Source organism: Amblyomma maculatum, chromosome 2 (assembly GCF_055883805.1).
Source record: "Amblyomma maculatum isolate TAMU_Amacu chromosome 2, ASM5588380v1, whole genome shotgun sequence".
In the NCBI taxonomy this organism is placed as follows: Eukaryota; Metazoa; Arthropoda; class Arachnida; order Ixodida; family Ixodidae; genus Amblyomma; species Amblyomma maculatum.
In genome coordinates this window covers 115831798-115846918 of record NC_139345.1, presented here as the reverse complement: position 1 = coordinate 115846918, position 15121 = coordinate 115831798, and the positions used below count along the sequence as shown (strand labels likewise).

Here is a 15121-nt window from a genome sequence, read left to right as displayed (position 1 = left end):
GGAACATGTACGAAGCTTTAGCAGTGCAGTTTAATGCCCACACTTTAATTTCAGCAGTTCAGAAGAGTGCTATTTCTGCAGAAATCGAAGTTGTACATTTTTGTTTGATCTTGATGCTATCCATTGCAGCGCACGTTCATCTATTATGTGTGTAGACGGGACTAAACTTGCATGTTGCATGCATTGATGGCGCAATTTCTTTTGTCTCCCTCTAAATATCTATCCTCTGTCCTTTCTACCCCCAGCATTGGACTTGAAGAACGGAGTTGGTGCCGTTTATCGTGGCAGCCCGAGAGAGCAGGCAAGCTGCATTGTTACCATGGACGATGACATCTTTGCCCACCTTGTGGCAGGAAGAGTAACACCACAAGTGGTGAGTGCAAACTGTGGCAAAAGGAAGAAAGGCCGTGGGTTCCTTGTGTATCTGGATAGCCTTCCTTCCCTTTGCGTTGATTGCGTTTCAGTAAACAGATTAACATTGCTGAACTGTAGACATTGCCCGTAACACAGTACAAGCTTCACAGAGAAGCTTCACACAATCCCATCCTCTTTGTTAAGGCTTCGGCTTGCTTGCTTTAGACTGCCAGTGGTGACCACTTTCCCATGGGAATGTTTCTCTTTTTCCGAGAAAATTCAATAATTTTGTCCATCGATAACTTCATTGTGGCAAAGGGCAGCTAGAGTTGAAGAGCTGGAGTGGATGTGGTGACTTGTTGATCAGTTATTCAAGGATGAGACGAAACTCAACACCTCAGAATGAAGTAGCACTCATAATTAGCAATATGACTTTCAGTTAACTAGCCCAGCACCAGATCCTCTTAAACCCCCTGTTTACTCTAGCCAGCATCAAGGTTATGTTTTAATTTTACTTCAGCTAAGCAGCAATGACCTGATACTATTACATTAGGTGTCAAAAAGTCTTGAATGACAGCACTTGTTTGGAGTAGATTGAATAAGTACGAATTGTCAACATGCCCTGCAGACAAACTTGGGACATCTTTGTGTGCAGGTTTATGACATATGAAAGAAAGTGCTCGTTGGACAAAGTACTGGATTAGTTGGTCTGTTTGATGTAATGGAATGCAAAACAAGGGCCCCGCAGGGGCCATCTGTTAAAGTAGATGTTTTTGTATACTGTGCGACACCACGGACCTCGAGCACCCACGCTTAGCCATGTGTGGCATCGCCTTGTCTGGGGAAAAGGGGATCCTGGTAGTTGAGCTGATGCCAAGTATTTAGACCTTTAAGGCCCCTCGGCAGAGCCAACACACCACTTTGGCCCACGCTTCCCAAGACAGCACCTCCAGGCTGACCCACCCGAGGGAAATCAGCAGTCGCCTTTTCCTATCTTCCCCTCCATCTTTCACTTACCTATCTCCTTTCTAAAAACTTTCCTGTCTTCTCCTTTCTTCCCCGTTTTTTCCTTCTAGACGGCGAGGGTTAACCTCGTATGGCAAAACTACCCCGAGTTCTGCCTTATATGGTTATAGTAGCGGTGTACGGCTTTCGTAGGCATGACTCATATCGAAGTTCCTGTCTCGTTTCCTAGTTGGGCTCCTTGGTAGGTGGCTGCCGCCGTGGCTGAACAAAATATTTTTTTGTTTCCTTTATTTCCAAACATGATCGCCCTCCGAAACGAGGGCGGACCGATGTGACTGCTGAATTCTACCTCAAAACAATAGAGGTATTCCCGAAATACCACATTGTTCACAGTGAAGTGCCAGAAAAACCAGCCAGGAAAATTTCTCCATTTGCTGAATTCTACCTCAAAACAATAGAGGTATTCCCGAAATACCACATTGTTCACAGTGAAGTGCCAGAAAAACCAGCCAGGAAAATTTCTCCATTCATTGTCGCAAAGTGCCTCAAAGGTGTCATAGGCCCCTGTTACAAGGCCACGAAACTTGCTAGTGGTGACTTGCTCCTAGAGCTAAATGAGAAACACCACAAGTGTCGAAACTTCCAAACATTGAGTCATGTGGGGACATTTAAGTACCCATTATGCCCCATAGCTCACTAAATACAGTCCGCGGAGTAATCTCCTAAATTGATTTCATAGAATTCGCCAAAGAAGAAATGCTGGATGGACGCCGACCAAAACGTGATAAAAGTCCAGAGAATCAAAATAAGAAAAGAAAACAAAGAAATACTAACCAAGCATCTTTTCCTAACGTTCACCTGTTCCACGCTCACTGAATCTATTTCTGTAGGATATACAAAGGTAGCAGTGTGTTCATATATCCCGAACCCTCGCCGTTGCTTCAAGTGCCAGAGATTTGGCCACGGATTTCAAAGGTGCCGCGGTCAGCAAACCTGTGCGAAATGTTCTGCAAAGGATCACACTTTTGAGTTATGTACAGCAGCACCATGCTGCACAAACTGTGGAGGGGAACACCCGGCTTACTCTAGGTCCTGTCCATCATGGAAAAACGAGAAAGAAATAATTGAATTAAAGACAACAGAAAACACACGTTTCCAAGAAGCTAAAAAACTCATTGAAACCGCAAAGACGTTCTCTCTAACCCCGAAAATAGACTTTGCTGGTGTGCTGATGCGGGGCGATGCATCACACCAGCCTTCGGCACCTGCACAGACTACAGACAGTGGAGCTGTAGCAGAGCCATCCTCGCCCCAAGTGGAAGCAGGCCACGTGGCCTTCAGGGTCTGCGGGACCCAAGACCTCTGAGGCGAGGTCAAATGCAAATGTCCACGTGCAGCATGCACCCACGTCCAGCGTCTTTGACGACGCAATGGACACAACCTAAGGCAGCTCTTTGCCATCGCAGAGACGGCGAAACTCCTTGGATCGAGCAAAAAAGGACAAGGCCTGAATCACAAGGCCTGAAACAACCTAATTTGTCCTTTTTTGTATAAAAATGGCATTCCTAATTCATTGGAATTGCAGAGGAATGTTAAATAATTCAACCGACATTAAAGATATTTTAGCATCATTTTCCCCTTTAGCACTGTGCTTGCAGGAAACAAACTTAGGCCCGAAAGGCCCGAAGCATATGAGTGTACTGAAAAAATACAATGTCTGCCGTCATGACCGAGAGCGGACAAACAGGCTCTCAGGAGGAGTAGCTATAATTGTGCAAAGAGGCATCGCAGCTCATGAAGTCAAATTGAAAACCAGATTTGAAGCTGTAGCAACCACCCTCCTTACATATAAGACCATTACAGTAAGCACTATATACTTACAACCACATCTCAAAATAACTTTGCAAGAATTATTAGATCTCTTAAGCCAACTACCGGAACCATACTTAGTAGCTGGCGATTTTAACGCACATTCTCATTTTTGGCGTAGGGAAAAAAACTGACATCAGAGGTGAAATTTTGGAGAAGCTCATACTTTCCAATAATGTTTGTTCGCTGAATTCCGGTAAACCCACATACTGCTCTGCATCATCCGGGAAAATGAGCGTTTTATACTTGTCATTCAGTTCACCATCTGTTTTTACAGATTTTACATGGAATGTTTTAGATAACCCATACGGGAGTGATCACTTGCCAGTTTTTATTAATTTATAAATCATCACCTACTGTCATTTCAACCGAACCATAGCGTTGGAAGCTGCATTTAGCGGATTGGAAAACTTTTAAAGAAAAAGCAAATTTGCATGAAATATATTCAGACTTACATAACATTGATGAACTAAATGAAAAGTTCACCAATTGTATTCTCACTGCAGCAGAAATCGCCATCCCTCAGTCTTCTGGAATAGTGTGGTGCAACCACAAAGTTTGGTATTCTAAAGAATGTAGGGAGGCAAAAAGGAAGCAAAATAAAGTGTGGGGAATTTTCAGGAGGTACCCAACCTAGGACAACTTAATACACTTCAAGAAAGCAAGGGCAAAAGCACGATACATCCGACGAAATACCAAGAAAAACTCATGGAAATGTTATGCATCGTCTATAAATAACTTAACTATGTCGAAAAAAAATGTGGGGCCAGGTGCACAAGCTAAATGGCAGCTTCTCACCATTTACATTTCCTCTTCTAACAGCACCTGGTATTCAAACAACTCTACAGGAAAAAGCAAACATATTAGGTGAACACTTTGCAGCAGTTTCTAGTTCTTCCCACTACACACAGTCATTTCTAAAACACAAAAACATTGCTGAAAAACACAGACTTCCAGCAACTGGTTGCACAAATGAACCTTATAACAGCCAAATTACTGTCCATGAAATCAATAGAGTACTGTCTGCCGGAAAACAAACTGCTCTTTTGCCCGACAGAATACATTATAAAATGCTGGCGAATCTTTCCGATCCTGCTACATGCACCTAAAATTCTTTAACAAAATATTCATGTCAGGAAAGGTACCAGAAGCTTGGAAAACAGCTGTTATAGTCCCATTTCTCAAACACGGAAAGCTGTCAAACTCCCCTAGTAGCTACCGGCCTATAGCCCTCACAAGTTGCCTCGCTAAATCTTTCAAAAAAGTTTGGACATTAGGTTAACCTTCATTTCAGAATCACATAAACTTCTAAACATTCATCAATGTCGTCTTAAAAAAGCGTGCTCAACGACAGACCATCTTCTTAAACTTGAAAATGCTGTCCGAGAAGCATACATAAACAACACTGTCTTGCCATCTTCTTCGACATGGAAAAAGCATATGACACAACCTGGAGATTTGGCATTCTATGTGACCTAGTAGATCTAGGTAGTTAAATCTCGTTATAAGAGACCTTGTTACAAGAGACACTCGGTTATAAGAGACATTTAAAAATGGTTTGGTTGGTTTTCTTATGTCTGCCATGTTAACAACATTGCATACAAGAGACATGGTTACAAGACACACTCGGTTACTAAGGACAACTTTTTCAGGTCCCTGGAGTAATGTCTTCACTATTTAGAAGAGACACAACCCAGGTGTGCTCATGCAATGCCTCTGGACCGTACCAACTCGAAATGATGCACTTCAGATTCCCTCAGCTAAATTCTGTTCCATATCAGCATCCTTTTTGTTGTATATGTCAGAAACTGAGGAGTGCTTCCCCATCATTGGAAGATCAAAGCGACCCCATTGTTTCAGCCACTGGCATCACATTACTGTCACCTAGTTACGAAACTAATCAAAATGCATGAATGACATCCAGCATTTTTAATTCCTCGTTGTTAAAATTTGATTACTAGATGAAAGCTCATAATCCTGATGTTTCTTTGCGGACAATGTTTCTTGCAGCACCAAAGTTCTCGTGCTCAAAGCCACCCAAGTTATTTTTCCCCTCCAAACTCCACACCCTAACTTCAACCAATAGACAAAGACATTGTGCGCTCTGTCAAGTTGTACAAAACAAGGTTGGCAGAACGCCTGTTGCTCGACAGGCAGCAAGACTGTACAGTAGTAATTGATGCGAAGTTTGCTGTTCAGGTGATTTCAGGTGTCTGGAATGGCCTGAGAAGTGAAGCTGGGAAAAACTGTTTCAGACAAGCAGGCTTTAATTGTGGTGACATGATGTAAGAGGGCCCATATATGAATACTGTACAAAGCTTCCTTGAAGATGAAGCATGGGCGAGCATCCAAGAGGCTGCTGAGGTACCATAATGTTTTGAGGAATTCGTATCTGCAGATGTGGATCTTGTGTGCTCCCGAAGAGCTTTCAGACTGTGCAATTCTCGCGCTAGTAAATGGCACATGTGCCATAGAGGGTGACTACGAGGACATTTCAGAGGAAAAGTGTCAGCATCTGAGGGTGACAAGCATGTAAGAGTGATTCAAAGGTATTAGAGCAACAGGAAGGCTTGCAAAGTGATGTGCTTTACCTCCATAATTTGGGAAGGAATACACTCTGCACTCACAAAAATACATACTACTAGTATGAATAACTTCTTTAAGCTTTCCTGAACAATTTCCTGTTAATGCATGTGAATGCATTTATATGCTGATGTGCAGTAAACTGATAACACATTGCTTTTATAATTTTTGGTTGCAAGAGACCTTGCTTACAAGAGACATCATTTTCTGGTCCCTTGAGTGTCTCTTGTAACAAGATTTTACTGAGGCCTGATGTTAACTGTCTAAATATTTCCTATTAAACCGTTCAAAGTACGCCTGGGCTCAACCCTTTCAAAGAGCTTTGATCAAGAGAACAGAGCTCCCCAAGGGTGTATTTTAAATACTACTTTGTTTGTTGTAAAATTCAATTCAATAATCGGAGAAATCCCGAAATTCATTATGTACTCACTTTATGTTGATGATCTGCAGATTGCATGTACGTCCTCTAACATAGCCACGTGTGAGCAGCAAGTACAGTTAACTATAAATGGACTAGCCTCATGGGCAGATAAAAATGGGTTCCAATTCTCTCCACAGAAATCAATGGCTGTTCTGTTCACCCTCAACCGAGGCTTGCATACAACCCCAACCCTACACTTAAATAAAACTGTACTACCGTTAAAAAATGAACATAAATTTCTGGGCATTACCTTTGATAAAAAGTTGACATTTTTACCCCACATAAACGCCCTCAAAAAGAAAGCATCTCAATTATTAAACATACAAAGTACTGTCAAGAAAACACTGGGAGTCCGACAGGACATGCCTTCTACATATTTATCGATCTATAATACGCTCTACCCTAGATTATGAAAGCATTGTGTATGGTTCACCTTATGGAGACCTTCGTATCTCAAACGCTTGGATCTAGTACACAACATGGGATTGCGCCTCTCAACTGGCGCATATAGGACATCTCTAATAAAAAGCCTTTATGTTGAAACAAATGAACAGTCCCTTAAAGACAGGAGAACAATGCTTACATATGCACATGTACTGAAAATAAGGTCCTTACCGAAACACCTATGTCACCCAATAGTCACAAGCTGCCCATCTAGAACCCTCTTTAACAACAAACCCCGAGCAATCAAACCACTAATTCTCAGTTTTGAACAGGCATGCCAGGAATTAAACTTGCTGGATTCACTTCCAAATATTGCCCGGAGACCAAGCCCACTGCCACCCTGGTACCATTTTCCCTCTTTGTGCGGCTTCACATTAACCCACTTTCATAAGAAACAAACACTGCATGAACCTTTCAGAACCTTTCAAGAGTTCTTGACACTAAATGAAAAGTACAAAAATTATACAGAATTCTATGCAGATGGTTCTAAGACAGCATGTTACAGTGGAAGCGCTGTAGTACGAGGTAAATGAAAGAACGTTGTACGGTTGCCTGAGTGTTCATCGGTTTTCACAGCTGAATGTCATGCCATTTCTGTGGCTGTAGAAGAAATATTACAGAAATGTATTGGAAACAGCATCATTTATACAGGTTCTCTGAGTGTAATCACAGCACTTCATCACAGAAATGCTGCAGAACCTTTAATCGGAGACATAATGCATAATGTAATAGCTGCAGAAACACAGGGGCAGTCAATGAAGTTTTGTTGGTTACCAAGCCATGTTAGAATCTGCGGTAACGAGAGAGCTGACACGTGCCGCAGCAGCCTGTAATGATGAAATACACCTAGTCAGCATGCCACATAGAGATGTTATGAAGCTCATAAAGGGAAGACTGAGATCAAAATGACAGGTTTCATGGAACAATGAACTAAACAATAAATTAGTTTGTTAAACAAGTTGGTGAAGAACGGGCATCGTGCGCCACCAAAAACGTTTTGTTGAAGTCATTTTATCGGGCACACGCACCTGGCACATGGCTTCGTTTCTAAAAAAGAAGACAAACCTACAAACCTTTATGTGAAGGGTGCAGAGGTGAACTAACAACTAATCACATTCTACTCTCATGCACTTGAGAAATTAAGACAGAAATATTTTGCACAGTTTTACAATGAAGAGATCCCTTTTCATCCCAGACTGCTTTTGGGAGAAGATGCAGTTGTTGAAATTTCTCACATTTTTGGGTTCCTAAAGGAAGCAATGCTTTCTTGATACAATTACTGAAAAATAAGAGAGCTGTACCTCTGTTTTCAAATGGAAAGCAATTATTCTGGCTAATAAAATTGCCAATTTTGGTGCCAATCATAGCCTAGAATGTGTGCTTCATTCTTTCTATTTTTTCCATGTTCCATGCTGGTAAGAGAACTTTGTTATAGTTGTAGTTATCTTAAAGTAAATGTGGTAATGTGTGAAAGTCTGGAGCCTAATGAGTTTTATTACTGAACAACATTAATGGTATATCATCACGAAACATTTAAACTTCAGTCAAAATGTGGTCTTTGTGTATGCATCGAAATAAATAATGTGCGATCTATTATTCTTTCGTTTCAGGCATTTTCTAAGTATGTGAAGGTGGAAGGAAAGAAGGAGCTTGCTGATAAGCTTCATCCTCTTTTCTTGTCTGCAGCAAAGCTCTGAGGATGGTGGATCTTAATTGTTTACCTGAATACTCCTTACCCTTATGGGATCAATGGGCGATATGCAATGGTGTGACACTGACTTTCATATTTTTTAACATTGTTGGCGTAGCTTTAATACAAAAGTGCACAGTATTGTTACCATGCGCGATCAGCTTTGCAATGGTTCGCACTTACAAATAAATGTATATTTTCCAATAAAACTGTGGTTATCATTGTGAGTCTGGTTTTAGTCTTTTTTTTTTATTTTTAGCTGTCAGCCCTAAATAAAAAAGCGTTTAGAAGTACAGCAAAACATTGTTGCATTATACTTGTGGGACCGTGACAAAACTATGCACAAACTGAAAGGACGCTCTAGCCAAAAACAAAGAAACATATGCGCCGACTTGATGAAGGAGGACACCCTAGCTGAAAATAGCTTACATGCACAGACTTGGTGAAGACAAGCTCACACGAAAGCTTTTATTGAAGTAGGGCCACATGAAGTTATACTTTTATGGCCACAGGCAGTGCAGCTACCACTGCTGCCTTAAATGCACTTGAACCGCATTCCAACTGTTCTGCAGGGTTCGATGCTTCAGATGAGCAGACGAAGCAAGTCGTGCGCATTCACGGTTTCTTATAAGACTGCCTAAGTTGTCCTCAGCATCCACGCAGCTTACACTCGATAACGCTTTGCCACAGCACCTTCTCTCATCAGTGGCCCAGTTGAAGAACCATGCCTGCATGGCAGAAATTTCTGCACAATGTCAGTTTAGGTTTACTTTAGGGCAATACTTAGGGCTGGCACATCACCTGCCAATCAGATGTGTGCACATTGTCACTGGACACACTTTCCTCGCCGTCATGGTGCCCTCGCTGTGGAATTGTTGCACAGTGGTGTGTCTGTGCGGGGACCACATGTGAGTCTGCGAGGACCTAGCAGATACTAGAACTGCACCTAATTACTATCCTGGTGTCAGGTTCCACTGCCATTGTGTATAAATTTCACTTAGCAGGGAAGCCCATTTGTTGGATTTACAACCAGTCTACACATTCCCTTAGGAAGAGACCTTCACAGGCGCTGTCCCTGACTATGGTCAACAATAAGTTTCTCGGTAAGCTATACAAGCAGAAAAGTGTTGTCAGTGGGGAAGGATATTGGACGTCAGTATCACACACACTGTGACAACGTGCCAATTGAGAATTATAGAATGATGCACAATGGTGATCTTGCGCTACAAGGCATTCTACTGGACATGCGCAGATCGCCTTGAGGGCGCCAAGTGGCGTCACCTGCTGGACGGTGGTCGAGTTCCACTGATCTTAGACGGTGGTAAAGTGAAGGCGGCGCGCATGCCTGCCGCGTTGGGGCCAGTCTGCGAGCGCACTCATTAGCGCGTGGTAGCGGGTCACTCATCACGCTATGCCATAAATTTCTAATAAAGCAACATACGTAATTACGCCGGTCCACCCAGTAGAGGCTACGGCACATGGAGGACGATTAGCTGCGCTGCTCATTCCGTGACATCTCGGGATTTGGCGCTTGTGCAACCTGAAGTGCAGATACGGTCGTCGTCGGTCGCGCCTTCGCCAGATGCAACCAGCCGCCTGACGTCACGGACGCCATGATGGTGACCAATTACAGCATTGCTTTGGCAATGCAGGCCAGAACAGGTTTCTATAACGACATTTATAGGGTGGGTATAATTTATAGCAACGCGCATTGCTTCGCACACGCGAAGAGACACGCTAACCGAGACACCGTACTTTGGCGCGAGCGGAACGTACGCTTTAGCGAGAACGCCCAACGAGGCTTTACGTACTATTTGGGACCATGCAGCTTTGCTGTGGGAGAAAAAAAAAATACGGAAGAAACAAACTGCAGCAGCGACCGGTGGACACATGCAGTTAACTGTAAAAGCTCCTGTAATTATAAAGCTCGTTGAATAAAATTCACTGATTAAATTTAATTATCTGATGATTATAATGCCAAATTAATCAGTTTGACCGAAAATGAGCGCTTTAGAATCGCGGCGGAAACACGAGCACGCACGTTACAGCAACAACGATGTCAAATTCAAAATGCGTGCGCTATTGTGCCACGCTATGTGCATTATTTTGCTTCGCCTGTTGGTTTAATGAAAACGGCGGTCATTGGCAACGGTGTGGTGATTATTTTTTAGAGCGATAAAGCAAAAAAAAAAGTGCATAACCAAATTCAAAGTGCATAGCACTTTGAATTTGGCGCCGTAGTAATTGGCATACTTCATCGGCGGACATTACGTTTCCATCAAACTTCCCGAGCGTCTAATGCGCTCAGTTTCGGTTGTTTGCGGAAAAAAAAAAAAGGGGGGGGGGGAATTCTTGTGCTGAAGAGCTTATAGAATAATCTTCGTTTTAAAAAACTGATACTGCAGTTGGGGATAAGGCAAGGCATCGTCTTCTCCACAGTTGGCACCAACAATGAAGTCACTTTGGCATATTAGCCATGCATGCAATGAGAATGTACTGTACAGGAACTTACGCCCGTGGCGGCCGAGATAATGTTGAAGGAGCCTGCCCTTTCCTCAGATGACCCGGCGTTGGCTTTGTGAACGAAAAATGAAGCGCTGGCAGGTGGTAACTGCAGGCATGCCAGACACTGATTGGAAGCTGGAATAAGAATCAACCTTATATCCCCCATACATTTTTTTTCTATGTTCCAAACTTCTTTTAGGGATTTTGAAAGTTTGTCCAAACACGCCGGTATATACATTAATCAGGACTGAATGTTGCGTCGAAAATTAGCCAAAGGGCGCTGCCATATTGGAGGCAGGGCTATGCTCTAACACAGGAAAAAGCTGAGGATTCTCCTCCCACGCCTACTTCACAGCCCAGTCAAACCGGTTTCTCCCAGGCTCGATAAGGGGGACACGAGCTCCGCCGTAGAAGGTATGACATGATAGCGTTCCAAACACAGGTGGGATGTTTATTGCTTTTTTTTTTTTTTTTTTTTTGATATATCTTAGACTTCCTTATTTTATACACCGATACTTAGCTTCAGCAAACACATTGGCTGGCCATGCATCCTGAGCATTTTGACACCTTTGATGCCCATTTACCATTTTCTAATTTTAAAAATTAATTAATGAAATAATTGATCAATTGCACTTTGTTTATTAAATTTAATTATCATCAAGCATCGCGGCTTTTCGTTCTGAGCATTTTGACACCTTTGAGCCCCTTTTATTTCTTTTTCAATTCTTTATATCAACAATTAATTACAATGATTTAATTAGCTCTTCATCGCCTATCACACACCAATCATATAGAACTATAAAAGACCATGGTACGGTTTCTTACGAAGCCCTCGATAATTTCCGACATGCGGGGCCGACATCTACTACTATTACGGTGCGGACAGCTTTTCGGCCGAACAATCTCCTAATTTGGGTTTGTGCTTTATCCTTTGTAATGATGCGTAAGGCATTACTGTACACATCACGTGATATTCGCCTACGACTGCTGAACGATATATAATTGAATTTCTTTTCTCACCTGTTTTTGTTCCGGTTTTAAAAGGCGGGCGATGGCTGTGACGTCAGTTATTAAAAACGGAATGATGTATAATCGTTCCTGTGGCAATTGAATTTGCTACAACGGTAAAGCCAGCCTACATCAAGACCAAATATCACAAGTGAAGAATCAGTGATTACATCGCTCTTTTTTTTTCTTTCATTCCGTGCGTGTCCTAGACTTTATTGTGACGTCACAACCATCTCTCATCTGCTAAAACCGAAACTGATGAGGAAAGAAAATTTATTAAAAATTATTTAGTGATCGTAGGCGAAAATTCCGTGGTGATTCATATACAGGGATGTCTTATATGTATAATTAGAAAAAAGAAAAATGTCCCCAAAAGTTTTTGTTCTGCCTGAAATTTCGCAGAGGTGGCATGTATGAGGTACTTGCTTTGCTTGATGCGGTAAGGTCCAATAATTCTGTTCTACTCTCGATAGACGGCGAACTAAAACAATTAAGAGGACACTTCAGCTCCTTAACGGTATGACGCGATAGCAAGCACGCACGGACGACACTTTTTAGCATTTATTTTTTATATTTTATTTGTTTTATATTTTTCCGGCCGGGCGGTGACGTCACCAGTAAGCTTGGACACCGCTTATTGAAACTTACTGAAAAACCTTTTAACTTTTTAGTCCGAGTAAAAAGTGAAAAAATATTGTCCTTGTGTGTGAAACGCTATTGCGAGCCTTCGACAATGTCAAGCATAAGGCAGTGCTCGGTCTTCAAGAGATTGGGGTTGGAATCAGAACCTATAACTATATCAAAGACTTCCTCACAAACAGAGAGGTCACCATGAATTTTCAAAGCGCCAAATACCCCCCCCCCCCCCCCCCCCACCCTTGCCCTTGTTACTTTGGGTAGCAAGGGAACGTCTCCTTTTCTATTTAACATTGCTATGAGGGGGCTATCACCACAACTAAACCAATACCGGACTTGAAATTTAGCATGTACGCAGATGACCTAAATATCTGGATAAATAAAGGTAGAGATAGAGATCAGTCAGGCTGCCGCAAATAAGGTGGTCGAGTACACTGCGGAACGCGGTCTATCCTGCTCAGCGCAAAAGTCAGTGTCGCAGAAAAGCCGGTGTCGTCGGCGGCGGCGGCGTTGGCCGTGAGCGATAAATCCCGGCATGCACTTCATAAATAAAAAGCAACTTCCAAGATGGGCTGGGTGGGAATCGAACCAGGGTCTCCGGAGTGTGAGACGGAGACGCTACCACTCAGCCACGAGTTTTTTTTTTTTTCTTTATTGCCGGTCATCACCAACACAAAACAAAACCAACAAGAACGCGCTACAAACAGAATGCTCACAGCAGAGCGGTTACCACAAGCATGACACTTAATACAGAAGCCGGCAGGCTCATACGAGTTGCCTTTGTCAAGTTAAAATTCCTTCAGCTCGCATAGTGGTTAGACTCTTGAAATCCAGTCTGGCACAGTGGTCTTCAATTTGTGCATTTCAACCAATGCGTGTAGACTCTCGCGAAAGTAGAGCCTTGCAGGGCGGGCGTCAGGGTCACAGTGAAAACCCGACATTCTGGACCGCCATAGACTGTGCAGGCCTATTGGCATAACCGTATCAAGTGGAATCCCATCATTATTTTCAGTTGGCAGGAATCTAATCCCGTATGAGTCTAATAGTAATTCTTTTTTAACAGTTTGTTGCAGCACATCCCAAAAATAGAAGCCCTCCCAACAGTGCAGAAATACATGGTCTATTGTCTCTGGCTGTTTACATATTAAGCAAAGTGAACCCCATGGCAGATAAAAGCCCTTGCTTTCAAAAAACGTTTGTACCGATAATGTTCCTGTATGTAACTTAAAGAAAAACGTCTTTATCCCAGGAGAAACCGGCATTCTTTTGACACGCTTCAGTACGTCTTGGCCTAGACGGCCGCTATACAAGGCTCTGTACACAGGAACAGAGAAGTCGTCACAAACAGCTTTATACAGGTTCTTCTTTTTCACTGAACTTAAGTATTCTGTCGGGAAGCGAGCTGACAGAATTCGAACACTGCTGACAATCTCTTTGAAAAAACTAGAAAGACGCCCTGGCATGCTTTCCGTAGCAACAACGAAATTGGGCAACGCCCGCGCGAGCCTCACTTGGCACACAGTGCGCAAAAAGGGGTCGGTAACGTCGCGAAAGAAAATAAATCTGTTTACAAGCTGGCGCACAAATAAGTGAGCAAGCCCGAGACCTCCGTCTTTAATTGGCCGGAGCTAGGTTATCCAGACTACATCTTTCCCAGCTTGATGCCCATACAAACACAGCAAAGATTCGGTGTAGCTTTTGAACACTCAACCTAGAACAATTAAGTGCTTGCATGACGTACCACACCTTGGAAACAAAAAATAGATTACACACAGTGGCTTGTGCAAAGATGGACGTACAGCGGCACTCCTTTCCACTTGTCAGCCTTCTCCCGTATTTCCTGAACTTGGGCGCGCCAAAATGGCTTGCTGTCTTCATAGAATTCTAGAGGTACGCCCAAATACTTCACGGGTGTTGTAACCCATGTAACGTTGGCAAAAAAGTCAGGCGTTGATGTCCACGCCCCGTGCCAGAAGCCAAGACACTTTCCCCAGTTTACTGGACTTCCTGTGGTCGCACTAAAATCTTTCACAACTTCAACTGCGGCGCAAATACTTTCTTTGTTCGCACAAAACACTGTCACATCATCAGCGTACGCCAAAAGTTTGACCTCAGACATGTACAGTTGAAAGCCCTGAACAGATGGATTGTGCATAATAGACAGGCATAAAGTTTCGATATAAATGCAGAAGAGGGCTGAGGGGACAACCCTGACGTACCGAACGCCGCACATTTATGGGTTCCCCTAATACTTTGTTAACAATCAATCGCGTTGTGCAGTTTCGGTACGCCAGGGCTACGCCCTCTCTGATAATAGAACCGACATTGATATAATCCAAAATTGCAAACAATGCATCATGTGGAACACAGTCAAACGCCTTTTCTAGGTCGAGCTGAAGAAGCGCGACCCTCGCGCAAGCAACGTCACAACATTCCAGCACGCACCTCGCCTTATGAATATTTGTTGTAATGGACTGGCCCTTTATACCACACGTCTGGTGGGAGCCAACGATATGTTTTATCACTGTCTGTAGCCTGGCTGCCAGAACTTTCATCAGCATTTTGTAATCCACATTTGTTAAAGAAATAGGCCTGTATGACGTCACAAATTTTAGTTTCTCTGTTTGGTTTGACTTAGGAATTAA

At 42.9% G+C, this 15121-nt stretch overlaps 1 protein-coding gene across 1 annotated transcript in view; it reads left to right on the top strand.

The window, feature by feature from the left end:
* Window positions 1–8554, top strand: part of Mfe2 (peroxisomal Multifunctional enzyme type 2) — a 40420-nt gene extending 31866 nt beyond the window's left edge. Inside the window, exons 29-30 of the mRNA XM_084595158.1 lie at window positions 246–373; window positions 8248–8554. Of these exons, the coding sequence (XP_084451284.1) occupies window positions 246–373; window positions 8248–8334 (215 nt within the window). The 3' untranslated portion in view covers window positions 8335–8554. The remainder of the gene's footprint in view (window positions 1–245; window positions 374–8247) is intronic.
* Window positions 8555–15121: the final 6567 nt, after the last annotated feature.